The 13,278-nt window shown below is 36.8% G+C and overlaps 1 protein-coding gene across 49 annotated transcripts; it reads left to right on the forward strand.

The window, feature by feature from the left end:
- The first annotated feature begins 1,168 nt into the window (after window positions 1-1,168).
- On the forward strand, window positions 1,169-6,643 carry LOC123865224 (glycine-rich cell wall structural protein-like). Of its 49 annotated transcripts, none has more exons than XM_045906130.1 (8): window positions 1,176-1,236; window positions 3,918-4,360; window positions 4,511-4,942; window positions 5,003-5,020; window positions 5,111-5,608; window positions 5,651-5,764; window positions 5,864-6,286; window positions 6,326-6,643. In XM_045906130.1, the coding sequence occupies exons 2-8, from the start codon at window positions 3,931-3,933 to the stop codon at window positions 6,565-6,567; spliced, it is 2,157 nt and encodes a 718-aa protein (XP_045762086.1). In that variant the 5' UTR covers window positions 1,176-1,236; window positions 3,918-3,930; the 3' UTR covers window positions 6,568-6,643. The 49 variants fall into 49 exon arrangements, with proteins under 49 accessions (XP_045762064.1, XP_045762086.1, XP_045762080.1 ...); XM_045906124.1 differs by having other exon boundaries at window positions 4,511-4,852; window positions 4,889-4,942; window positions 5,003-5,608; XM_045906144.1 differs by having other exon boundaries at window positions 4,511-4,672.
- Window positions 6,644-13,278: the final 6,635 nt, after the last annotated feature.

Genomic DNA, 13,278 nt, shown 5'->3' on the forward strand with positions numbered 1-13,278 from the left:
TAGTTTCTAGAATATATCTGCAAAATTTCATGGACTTAGTTGCTTAATATTCAAATGAAATTGGAACTACGATTGTATGAAACGAGTGGAAAGGAGTGACGGAGAGAGCCCTCTTAAAAGAGAATTATTAGAATATCCATTATCCATAGATAGATATTATAATTTCACTCACGTTAGGTAACTAGGTATATACGTACTTACCAACAATTTCCACTTAATAGTTGTTATACCTACTTACTTATAAGAGCGAAATATTTAAATAGTTTGAATATGTACTACCTACTATTTAAAAGTATAGTAAATTTTGTACCTACATTTAAAGTAAGTTGGTACCTACAACGCGACTTTTAAAATTTATTTTCGGTAAATGAGAAAACACACTGAAAATATTTTTAAGTAACTTTTTGGGAAATGTATGTAATATGACAAATTACACAAATATCACGATATGCTTGCCATGTCAGTTTTTATTTAATAAAGTATATTAAATGCAAACTTCATATTGCGCTTTTCACTCACATGACCTTAAAAACCGGTTAAAGTGCGAGTATGACTCGTACACTAAAGGTTCCGTACCTTGGAAGGATACTTATAAATATTATTACTTGTTTATTTAACTCCAATTAATGAAAATTTGTAATCGCTAAAAAAATATGTGACATAGGTACCTACTCCCTTTACTCGTGCTGAAGGACCTTGCTTCTTAGGACATACCATATACCTACTTAGGTTTTTATTTATTTGCAAGAGTCAAAATATGCGGTGGTAGTCACAATATGGCCGTATTTTACCATCGGGTTGACATAAGAAGCTTGATTTTTTACAGCTCTAAGTAGGTAGGTATGTAGTATGTACATACTACATACCTACCTACTTAGAGCTGTAAAAACTTTGATATTAATTTCAAATAGGTATCTTTACGCGTTTCTGAGAAAAAGTGCTTTGAGAGACAGACAGATGGATGGACAATCTTTCCACCTTTTGAAATAAGGAACCCTAAAACATCAGTTGCCACGCAAATTTTCACGGTGATATTGGAAAGGAATTAATATGGAATTTTCTAATATCATTTCATGATTTGTTGTTATAATTAATTTGCTACATCGTATTTATTTGCTATAAATTAAACGTGTGTCAAAAAATTCTGATATGCATTTTAATGGAAGTATAAAAAGGGAAGTTTCCGAAATAAACGTACATTTCGCCATCGCAGCCATTTGAACTTGGGAGATAGAGGTAAGAATTTTACATCACCTATTTACTAACGTAAATTATTGTCATCATCATCATCAATCCTAAGCAAAATATTATTACTAAGCACGGTCTCCTCTCTGAATGAGAAGGGTTTGGCCGTAGTCTACCACGCTGGCCAAGTGTTGATTGGCGGACTTCACATACCTACCCTTGAGAACATTATGGTGAATAGGGTATTTTACTCAAATTTTTTTATTACTTTATTATAAACTAGGATAAAAATAATGACGTTAACTGAAAAAAACTAATAAAATCGATCAAATAACAAAAAGTTATAAGCATTTAAATATTTCAGATTAGACAGAGATAGCGATAATAGCATTTTGACGTCACTCCGTGCTAATGCCATAGTAGCTTCCTGCGGTTTCATACAAATTTTCGTTTGGCGAGAAAAGGATAGAAGACCCTCCCACTTCAAAATTACAATGCCTGTAACTTTGTAAATCTTTGTTGGACTTTAATATTTTTTTCAGCGTACGTCATTATTTTTATCCTAGTTTATAATAAAGTAATAATATTTATCAAATTCAAAAGTAGGAAAATACCCAATTCTCAAGCATGCAGGTTTTCTCAGAATCTTTACTTCATCGTTATAGAAAATGACATGTAATTTCTTATAACGCACATCAGTCTGAAATGTTAGAGGTGCATGCCCGGGATCGCACTTCGGACCTCCCGATATCTTAACCACTAGGCTACCACTGTTTATGGGAAATAAATAACCGCTAAGGTAAATAACGACTGAATAACGACTCAACTTCCATTGAATATCAACTTCATATACCTAATATTCGTTACTTACATCTGAACGAATTGTTTAAAAACTAAATTGATAGGGATTAATTAATGTAGACCATTTATTCGTCTAAATATATAAAAAAAAACGTGAGCGACTGACTGTCCGATCTATAAATGCACAGCACAGACCACTAGACGGATCGGACACACAGATTAGCTATTATGACGTAGCAATCCGCAATAGAAAGGATTTTTCAAAATTCAATCCTCTGTAATACTATAGGTATAAAGAGTTACCTAACTAACTGTATAGACTATACAGTATAGGTATTATGTAGTTAGTGTAGTTTGATATTAATTGTATGAAAATTTGAATGTTCAATCCCTCAATCCATAGAAAGGTTTAGTTAGGCTTTCAGTTGAAAATAAAGGAATAGGTACTTAGGTGTTTCTCGATTTTTCGAAATTCTACCCTCAAGTGGATTAAATAGGGGGTGATTTGTATGAAAGTCCATCGTTATAGTTTGAAGTTATAGTTATAGTTTCGATAAGAAAGGGAAAGGAATTTTCACAGGCAGGTAAGATAGACACACATTGATATAAGTATCTAAAAGGAGTGACACTCGAGATTTTATAAAAATCTAATTTCACGCGAATGAAATCTCGGAAAATATATAAATATGTACCTATTTCCCGCGATTTTAATCTAGGTAATAGATAATGCATAATAATAGATACTAGCTAATAAATAATAATGTACTCATTTGAGTTAAATTTAATTTAATTTAATTCCCCTTATCGGTTAAATATTGCAATGTTATTTAAAGCTCCTTGAATATTAGGTATATTACTATAATAATCATTATTATAATGTTATCACTGTGACAGCCGTTAGACGTGATTGATAAACGACATAGCAAAATTAAATTGATAATAATATACCTAGGTACTTATTTTTACTGTCCCAACTTGGTCCTACTAATGGAATAACGTATTTGCGATGAAGTATAGTGCATTTATTTATACTGTTAACTATCGAGCAGTTCTGAAGCAATCACACTATCACACTAATATTAAATAATGTATATGTAGAGTTCCCGCGGATTAGCAGACCTTACATCCACCACGCAGACCTATAGGTACTTAGTAGTGTTTTAGTACCTAATATAATATGTGTTTCCCATCCCCTCGCCTCGGTCTCCCCTAATATCAACAAAAGTAGGTAACCTTACCTACTTCCTTTATATTTCTTGATACCTCTTGATCCTGATAACATTAATTTTTCGATTTTTTTTTTCAGTTTCAAAACACTGTTTATTTTTTATTGAGAAAGTAATAATACAGATTTTCACAAATGTTAAAAATACTTAAATATAAAATTTATAAAACAAAAATATCATCCAAATCACTGTAACGAGGCAGGGTGCCCAGAACACATTTTTCGATTCGATACCCATCTTCTTTAGCATGTTACTAGAATCGTTTTGAATCCAGTGATTTTGAAAGACCTGATATATATTAACTAATTATATTTATTTACGCCCGCAACTGATCTGCGTGGACTTAAGTTTTTAAATCGCATGGTAACTTTTTAACTTTACGTAATAAAAAGAAGCAGGCCTGATGGCCTGCTTCTTTTTATTACGGTATCAGGTGACCGGAGATGTAAGCTATCTCCGTACCTACCTACTGTCGAAATTGGTTTATAAGTAGGATGGGCGGTTAAAAGGTGACAAACAGTTAAACTGACAGACACATTTTTGCATTAGTAATATTGTAGGTACGTGTAACATTTATGAAAATATGAATTAGTCGGTATATAAAATCAATTCTACATCAACATATTATATAAATTGTAGTACTTATTAGATGAAAATGTTTTGCTTATTATCATGTTAATTAAGTTACATTATTACTTGTTAAAGGTTTATCTCCGCGATGGCACCAATCTACTTGATATTTTTACTCTGCGCGTTTGCAAACGGTCACAGACGCAACTCGAATGCAGGTGGCCAATTGTCACAATCTGCCGGACTGAGTAGCCTGAGTGGTTCAGGTTCAAGTGGTTTACACGGCTCAAGCAGTGAAGCAAGTGGCCACGGTGGAAGTGGGTTCCATGGATCAGGAGGCTATGGTAGTACCGGTGGTTCAAGCGGTGCAGGCGGATCAAGCGGGCTAAGCAGTTCTGGTAGTGGTTCGAGTGGGTCGAGCGGATATGGCAGTTCGAGTGAAGAATATCGAGGCAGTGCAGCATACGGGTCTGGTGCCGGTAGTTTGAGTGGATCGGGTGTGGGAAGCTATGCATCAGGTGCAGGAAGTGCAGGAGGTTATGGATCAGGTTCAGGAAGTGCAGGAGGTTATGGATCAGGTTCAGGAAACGCTGGAGGTTATGGTAGTAGTTCGAGTGGTTCTAGCGGTACTAGTGGCTTAGGAGACGCAGGTGGCTATCATGGTCAAGAATCTGAAGAATATAGAGAAGGTTTTGGCTATGGAAGTGCTAGTGGTATGAGTGGATCAGGTGCAGAAGGTTATGAATCTGGCGCCGAAGGTGCAGGAGGTTATGGATCAGGTTCAGAAAGTGCAGGAGGTTATGGATCAGGTGCAGGAAGTTATGGATCTGGTGCTGGAAGTGCAGGAGGTTATGGATCTGGTGCTGGAAGTGCAGGAGGTTATGGATCAGGTGCAGGAAATGCAGGAAGTTATGGATCTGGTGCAGGAAGTGCAGGAGGTTATGGATCTGGTGCTGGAAGTGCAGGAGGTTATGGATCAGGTGCAGGAAATGCAGGAAGTTATGGATCTGGTGCAGGAAGTGCAGGAGGTTATGGATCTGGTGCTGGAAGTGCAGGAGGTTATGGATCAGGTGCAGGAAATGCAGGAAGTTATGGATCTGGTGCAGGAAGTGCAGGAGGTTATGGATCAGGTGCTGGAAGTGCAGGAGGTTATGGATCAGGTTCAGGAAGCTCAGGAGGTTATGGATCAGGTTCAGGACGCTCAGGAGGATATGGATCAGGTGCAGGAAGTGCAGCAGGTTATGGTTCAGGTGCAGGAAGTGCTGGAGGTTATGGGTCAGGTTCAGGAAGCTCAGGAGGTTATGGATCAGGTTCAGGAAGCTCAGGAGGATATGGATCAGGTGCAGGAAGTGCAGCAGGTTATGGTTCAGGTGCAGGAAATGCAGGAGGCTATGGATCAGGTGCAGGAACTGCAGGAGGTTATGGATCAGGTGTCGGAGGTGCAGGAGAATTAAGGGGTTCAGGTTTAGTTGGTTCCAGTAGTCATGGAAGTGGATCGAGTGGTGGTTATGGCTCGAAAGGAGTTTCGCAATCAGTTGCCAGTTCAAAAAATTTCAATTTACTAGGGCTAGGTGTGGACCATAATGGGCTTACGGAACAAGAAATAAAGGCATTATCTGATGCAAGACGAAGATATGGTTTACTATCTATGCAACGACATCCACAGGGTCTACCAAACCCTTATCATCACGTCTTGTTATCTAAATATCATCATCGTGGTATACAATCCCAGCATTATCCATTTTCTAGAAGCATGAATGTTGGTGAAAGTGAAAGCCAAAGTCAGGCAGCAAACTTGGGGTCACATGGTGGGGCCAGTGGTTTAGGCAGCACAGAAGATTATGGTAGTAGTGAAAGTAGTAGCTTAGGAGGCGCTGGTGGATATAGTGGAAATTCAGCTCAAAATAGTGCCGGCGGTCTCAGAGGGCAAGGATCTGAAGGACATAGAGGAAGCTTAGGTTCAGGTTATGGATCAGGTGCAGGTAGTGCAGGCGGTTATGGGTCCGGTGCAGGAAGTGCAGGAGGATATGGATCAGGTGCCGGTGGAGTAGGAGGTTATGGGTCCGGCGCAGGAAGTGCAGGAGGTTATGGTTCAGGTGCAGGAAGTGTAGAAAGTTATGGTTCAGGCGCAGGAAGGGCAGGAGGTTATGGTAGTGGATTAAGTGGTGCTGGAAGTTATAGTGGCAGCTCAGGGCATAGTGGGGTCAGCAGTCTAAGCGGGCACGGATCTGAAGGATATAGAGAAGGCTCTAGTGGCTTAAGAGGTTCAGGAGGGTATGGATCAGGTTCAGGAAGTGCAGGAGGTTATGGGTTGGGTTCAGGAAGTGCAGGAGGTTATGGATCAGGTTCTGGAAGTGCAGGAGATGCAAGAGGTACAGGGTATAGAGGAGTAGGCGGCTTAAGAGGACAAGGGTCTGAAGGATATAGGGAAGGATCGAGTGGAAGTGGTGTAGGTGGATTAGGATCAAGTGGAGCAAGTGGTTATGGTAGTGGATCGGGTGGTTCCAGTGGAGCTAGTGGTTATATAAGCGGTTCTGGTGGTCATGGTAGTGGATCGGGTGGTTATGGCAGTGGATCGGGTGGTCATGGTAGTGGATCGGGTGGTTATTTCAGTGGATCGGGTGGTCTTGGCAGTGAATCGGGTGGTTATGGCAGTGGACCGGCTGGTCATGGTAGTGGATCGGGTGGTTACAGTAGCGGATCAGGTGGTTCAGGTAGTGATCTTTATCATAAAACTGATACTACCATGGGGCACATGCAAAACGTTAATTCTCGTTTCCATTAAACTATGAGCTAGATATTTTTATGTTATCAGTGTTTAATAGAAGGAGTGGATACTTATTTGTTGAGCTTGCTGCGGAGGACAGTAAAATTAAGCGCAGAATGTGAATTACAAACCTTAAGTAATACTTATCCGTTTAAGCTTTTCATGTACATATACTGTTCTCGATTTGCCTTTTCTACGATGCACAAATAACATAAAAACATTGACCTTTTCTTATTTTATAATATATATTTGGCTACCAAATCTAGTGGGTGGTTAATTAAATGTTGATTGGTATTAAGTAATAAAGAATTTTTATAATATGTATGGATAGTGTATTTTTTTTTGGTACCTATATATAATATAATGTTAAAAAAAAAATCATAATATTATTTGTCAAATATTGTAAATTATCATTATTCCTATAAATTATATATTATTGTAATGTATATTTAGTACTTAATATAAATTGATAATAGTGAAAAACTGAGCCTAATTTTTTCATTCCAAAATACCTATAAATTATAGTACTATTAATTAATAATATAGATGTACATAATATTTATTAGACAACCCAGTGCCTTACATTGCCATAATGTTACTATTTTTTACATAACGGAAAATAGTGACATGTTTATCAACATATCATAACTGAAATTCGAATAAATTCATAAAAGTTTTACAGTCTTATTCATAAAAATTTGTAGAAGCTTTATTAGCTTGTTTTAAGCAAAGTTCTCAAAAACTTTATTCATAAACGTTCAATAGTGCTAAAAGTGTTCAATAACAGCTCCATAACTTATAACAGGCTGAACCCTACTATAAACTCTTATTAAAGAACAACATGGCCGGCGTCTTGTCTTAACAGCTGATAATTTGTTTGATATATGCAAGATGTGAGGTTATTTTGTTTTGGTTGATTCTAGTGTCATTGCATTGTAATTATTATTTGAACGTTATTTATTCTGGATTCGAGAGGCTGTGTTACTTAACCAGAGTTGCAAGTTTTAACTGCCATAAGATGCTAGGGACGTCGTGAAGCAGGTACCTAAAAGTTCCTACTTAATTTCGAAGTTTCTTTTCATGTAATCATTCCTTTACAATAAGTGTGTGATTTCTTTTAGCGTAAGAAATATGGCGGTGATGCAGCTCAGTACCTAACTACATAAACCGAGAAGGATTTGGGTAAAAAAAGGGCTGGCTCATTTTTTGCGCAACGGATCAGCCTGGCTGTCAAGCGTGGAAATGCAGCCAGTATTCTCGGCACCATTCCACACGGGCATGATTTGTATAGGTAGTAATTAGAATATGGCTAGTTTTAAGTTTTATTGTAATATTTTCAATTAAAAAAAAAGGATTTTATTCCATGAATATCCAAATACTGTATCTAATACATACTTTTACTATACATGTTTTTTTTAAATAGTATAATAAAATCTAATGCTAATTTCTAAATTCCTTCCTGTTTCCATTTTTAATTAAATAAATCGGAACAAAACTCCGAACGATAATACCTAACTATCCTCCAGAACTCAGACAATTGACCGAAAACATGTCACACCTGCGTCACTTTTCTGTGTAGAGCCCAGTTTTTTTGCAATTTTGTCTATGAATTCATCAGAACGACAACATAACAAAGCGAAACTAGCTTATAGCGAGAATTTAGTTGTGAGAGGTTTATTGAACCTATATGAATAAAGAAAGTTATGAAACGTTTAATAGGCCTAATGAGCATTTTAGCTAATGAACGTTTTAAACCTATAATAAGGGATTTTTATGAATAAGACTGTAAGTGTTTAAAGTCTACAAAGGCCGCCGATAGCCGAGATTTTATCTTTACGTTTCGGTAAGATGAAAACGCAACACTGTTTGTAAGAGTTTACATTGTCCACAATAAAGTCTAGATTCCTTTGGTTTCTGTCTTCGAAAAAATAAAGACATTTTTAATCGATTTATCATTGTGGAGGCGAAGTTATCTGCCGTTGAATCTGACGTTTGAAAGTCCACCATTGTTCGCGGCGTCCAATGGCAGTAGGTATCTGTTTTGAAATTCGATTGTTTTTATTTTATTTTAGCTATTGTTTCAGAACGATTCTGAACATTGTCTTACCTATTACATTTCTGTAGAATATATAACTATAAATTATTATAATTCTTGCTCCGCGTTTTATGCGTTTTTAAGTTAGGTAAATAGGGGAAAATAATAAAAATAAATACTTTGATCCACTAGTCTAGCCTGCCAGAAGTCTAAAATCATTACCATAATAAATATAGGCACCTCATTGAATCCATGTAAAATGTTGTTCGTGAGAACGTAATCAAAAAACATATTGTTTGTGCGAAACTGGGAGCTGTATGAAGCGTGCTCTACCATTTTTAACTTCTGACGTAAAAAGAGGGGTGTTATAAGTATAACGTATGTATGTGTGTAAGGTACTGTACAGTAGTGGGCCGGTAAAGATTGATGATGGTGGTAGTCGCTGACTCTAGGTGGCAGACTATTATCACTACCTATCAGTAGCTATTATATTAGTAGGTACCTACTACGCCGCTATGCGTTACGGAAACAGTCTAGCTACGTAGTTACGGTGTATTGTCAGTATAGTGTGAATGCATTTTTCCTGTATCCACTGTTCATTCCTGCTCAACATTCCAATTTCCTGCATTCACACTGTAAACCTAAACGGAAAATGCACATTCACACTGAAGCTCTGACCCTGCTTACAGTCTGACATTACGTTAGGTGTAAAAGCCTATTAACATTTTTCGCACTAAAAAGAAACTTTATATAATGTGGCGTATACAGATATGTCAAAAGTTGTATAGGTCGTTGAGTTATCTAAAACGAAAAAAAACTTAAATCACTGATGTGACGTGGCGCAAGCACAAGTCGGTATTAGAAAGTGAACACGTACACTAAGCATGAAAAAGTGAACAGCGCTCTTGGAGAACTATAATTTAAGGGTCCCATTAAAAGGGAATCCTACTGCTGTTATTTGACAGCCGACACTCTGTTGCTATTGGCTGAGATGCATTATTATATTTTGTTGCAGCAAAAATACCACCGAGGCAGCCAATTGCGGCAATTGAGACTGTAATGATAATAATGATTGATAATAATAATGATCATTGATACAACTTTTCCAGAATCAATCAGCTGTGTTTTAGACCTGTGCGTTTTATCTGTGTGGTTGTAATGTCTCAATAATCAAATCATCTGCGATCTGGTTATTATTATAACTGATCGATCTCCTTATTTCTGATTTGATCACGTAGAGAAACTTAACAAACCAACTCTGGCTGGTTGGAATGAAGCATACTTCATGTGTATTCTGTTTTCCACGCCCTACACCTCACGACACGGATCGCAAACGCGGCAGGCGCGGCGTGGGAACTGCACCGTGACGGATCCGACACGTGACATATGAAATGAGCCACTGATGAAGCAGTTCTCTTAACAGTTTTAAATAATTATGGTTTGTTTGTGTTAAACATGTCGAGCTATAATAAATATTTTTTTGAAGTGAAATCTTTAGGCGCGTTTAAGTTTCCGCTTCTGGCAGCAGTCTGCACTGATTGCTAAGTATTTTTTTTCATAAATTAGTCCAGGATTTCTCATCAAGAATACGAGAGGATACGTTGCGCTCTAAGTATTTACCTATAGGTGGAATCCGTTAAAAATAGCTACTTACTTATATCAGCGCAATCCATATCCATACTAAGTATAATATTATAGATGCGAAAGTATGTCTGTCTATCTGTCTGCTACCTTTTCACGGCCCAACAGTTTAGCTTATATCCCGGGGACGGACATAGGCTACTTCTTATCCCGGAAAACCAAAGAGTTCCCACGGGATTCCTAAAAACCCATCCGCTTAACTGATTTGTATGTTTGGTACCGAGGTAGCTTGCGTCCCTGTAGCTAATTGACTCAATCAGATTATTGATAGATGAAGTGATAATTTCTTGATGTCATCTCTCAGTAATGGGACTGGCTGAAGCATTCACGTCTGTGTTTCACTCCGTTCGTCTCATTTTCAGTGGAAAGGACAAAGCACTTTGAGTGTTACTTTCTAAGTGTTTCAAATTCGTGTTTTTGGTAGAAATAGGTAGGAAAAGACGTTGGTCATGGTATGACTAAACACAATGGCCGGCAGTGTTTTCATTCTACCTAATGAACGACATAGGAATACTTTTAACTAAACATGAGACAGGAAATCAGACATTTTCTAAAAATCATTCAGGTCATTATTGCAAAGTAGGTATAGGTAGGTACGGTCTACCAAAAAAGTATAGGAAGGAGATTAGCATAAATTCAAATTCAAAATATTTTTATTTAATTAGACTTTTATAAGTTCTTTTAAATCGTGAAAAGCATCTACCACCGATTCGGAATGCCTTTTCTACCGAGAAAAACCAGCAAGAAACTCGGCGGTTACTCTTTTCAAAGATTTGATATAGGAAGAACAATATTATGCCATGTATAAAAGCAATGAAAGTCCCGCGCATTGCTGGAACGAGTAATGTACAGTAAGTATAGGCACATGAGTAAATATCGCACTTAGAATAAAAACCTATCCAGCACAAAATAATATCTTGTTATTATGTGGTCAATTTATTAATAGACCCCACTAGGTGGTCAGACGACATCAAATGAGTCGCAGGGAGCCGCTGGATTTAGCCGGCACAATTAGCTTGGACAATAGAAATCCCTACAAGAAACCTATGTCCATGCAGTGGACGTCTTTGGGTTTATGTTTGGGATGATGATGATGTTGATGATTATGTGGCATAGTAATAAAAATAATAGTAATAATAAAAATGACATAACAATCTATTTGCACCATCCAGCCGGCTGCCTCAACGATGTAGGTATATATAGACTACAGGCCCATGTTCAAAAATGGATGGGTCATATGAACCACCAGGTGACGTATATAGGACGATATAAGAGCATAAAATAATACGATTCAGCACTATGCCGTCACTTGTAAGCTGTCCAACTGAGTGCTGGTGAGAATTCAAAAGTGCAGGTAGAGTGAGTACATTTTGGTCATATATTTTTATACGGCATTTTTACCATCGATAGATCCATAAAAAATAATAAGAATGCGCGCAGTGCCGTAAAAAAATGGTGCGCCACAAAGTCGGTAATTTTTTTGATTTTCTGACAATTTCCAAGGTGAATTTGGTCATTTCATTCTGTACGGCATTAGTTTCATACTGTTTCAATACAGCCTCTAATCCATTATTCCACAACGCCGTACAATAATCATGCGACAAGGGGAAAAAATCGAGGGTAGCAACCCCCTCTCTTTCCGTGGTCCGGGGGATGATTTGAAACAATATAAAATTAATTTATTTTGAAAGTGTTTTATGCATAGATAATATTTTTTTACATGCCGTACATTTTCGTTGGTCCAAAGGTTTGTAGGGGATGTGGATATTATATACACACACGTTCACTTCAGTTAGACGGCATAGTGATTTTATCATATTATCAATTGTTCTGTTCAAAAATATGTTAATGCCGTACAGTATCAGATGACCAAAAAGTACTACACCCTTAAAATGGTAGCGTCATTTTCATCAGCCTAAAAGATATGGTCTGCATTAAAATGTACGGCATAATTTTTTCCTAATTTATTTATTTTAATACTATTTAAAACAAGGGAAAAGTGTAGAAAATTGCTATATTTTATTAATCTATGAATATTTAAACTTTTGCAATAATTTGAAAAATTTCAGTTTTTGTATTTCTCTATAACTTTTTTCAGAACAGTTTCTTTTGAACGGCAATACTATATAACAATAGTATTTTACAATATCATGTTAAAAAAAAGTTGCCGTATAGAGTCAAATGATTTTACAGCTTTAAAAATCAAGTATACCATGAAATTAAGATAATTATTGATATACATTCAAATGAACAATAAATTTTATACGGCATTATTTTTAATAGTACTTTTAAGTGCTAAATAATGTTTTGGAACCAAAGCCGTACTTTTTCAAATCACCCCCCGGAACACGGAAAGAGAGGGAGTTGCAACCCTCGATTTTTTCCCCTTGTCGCATGATTTTTGTACGGCGTTGTGGAATAATGGATTAGAGGCTGTATTGAAACAGTATGAAACTAATGCCGTACAGAATGAAATGACCAAATTCACCTTGGAAATTGTCAGAAAATCAAAAAAAATACCGACTTTGTGGCGCACCATTTTTTTACGGCACTGCGCGCATTCTTATTATTTTTCATGGATCTATCGATGGTAAAAATGCCGTATAAAAATATATGACCAAAATGTACTCACTCTACCTGCACTTTTGAATTCTCACCAGCACTCAGTTGGACAGCTTACAAGTGACGGCATAGTGCTGAATCGTATTATTTTATGCTCTTATATCGTCCTATATACGTCACCTGGTGGTTCATATGACCCATCCATTTTTGAACATGGGCCTGTAGTCTAATAGGTACACGTCATGACTCAAGGCCTTTCATTTTCCTAAGATAAGTACCTACTTGTGAATACATAATGGCAACGTAAGGGTATAATTTTTTACGGTAGGTAGGTATATCATGAAGTCTTATTAGTACTTATTTTATGCTATTAGTAGAAATTAGCCAGAGTCATCGTTATTTATATAATAACAAGTGTAAATTAAAAATTTATAACACCCCCGACGATCCAAAGTATTTGAGTTTTCCAAAACATCATTTTCAAATAAATA

Source organism: Maniola jurtina, chromosome 5 (assembly GCF_905333055.1).
Source record: "Maniola jurtina chromosome 5, ilManJurt1.1, whole genome shotgun sequence".
Lineage (NCBI taxonomy): Eukaryota > Metazoa > Arthropoda > Insecta > Lepidoptera > Nymphalidae > Maniola > Maniola jurtina.

Bases quoted from the DNA above. Each gene is read 5' to 3' on its own strand.
- LOC123865224 (XM_045906108.1), top strand. From the start codon at position 3,931: ATGGCACCAATCTACTTGATATTTTTACTCTGCGCGTTTGCAAACGGT. The intron at 4,361-4,510 runs GTTCAGGAAACG...TGAGTGGATCAG, and splicing joins TGCAGGAGGTTATGGATCAG to GTGCAGAAGGTTATGAATCT. The intron at 5,765-5,863 runs GTAGTGCAGGCG...CAGGAAGTGCAG, and splicing joins AGGTTATGGATCAGGTGCAG to GAGGTTATGGTTCAGGTGCA.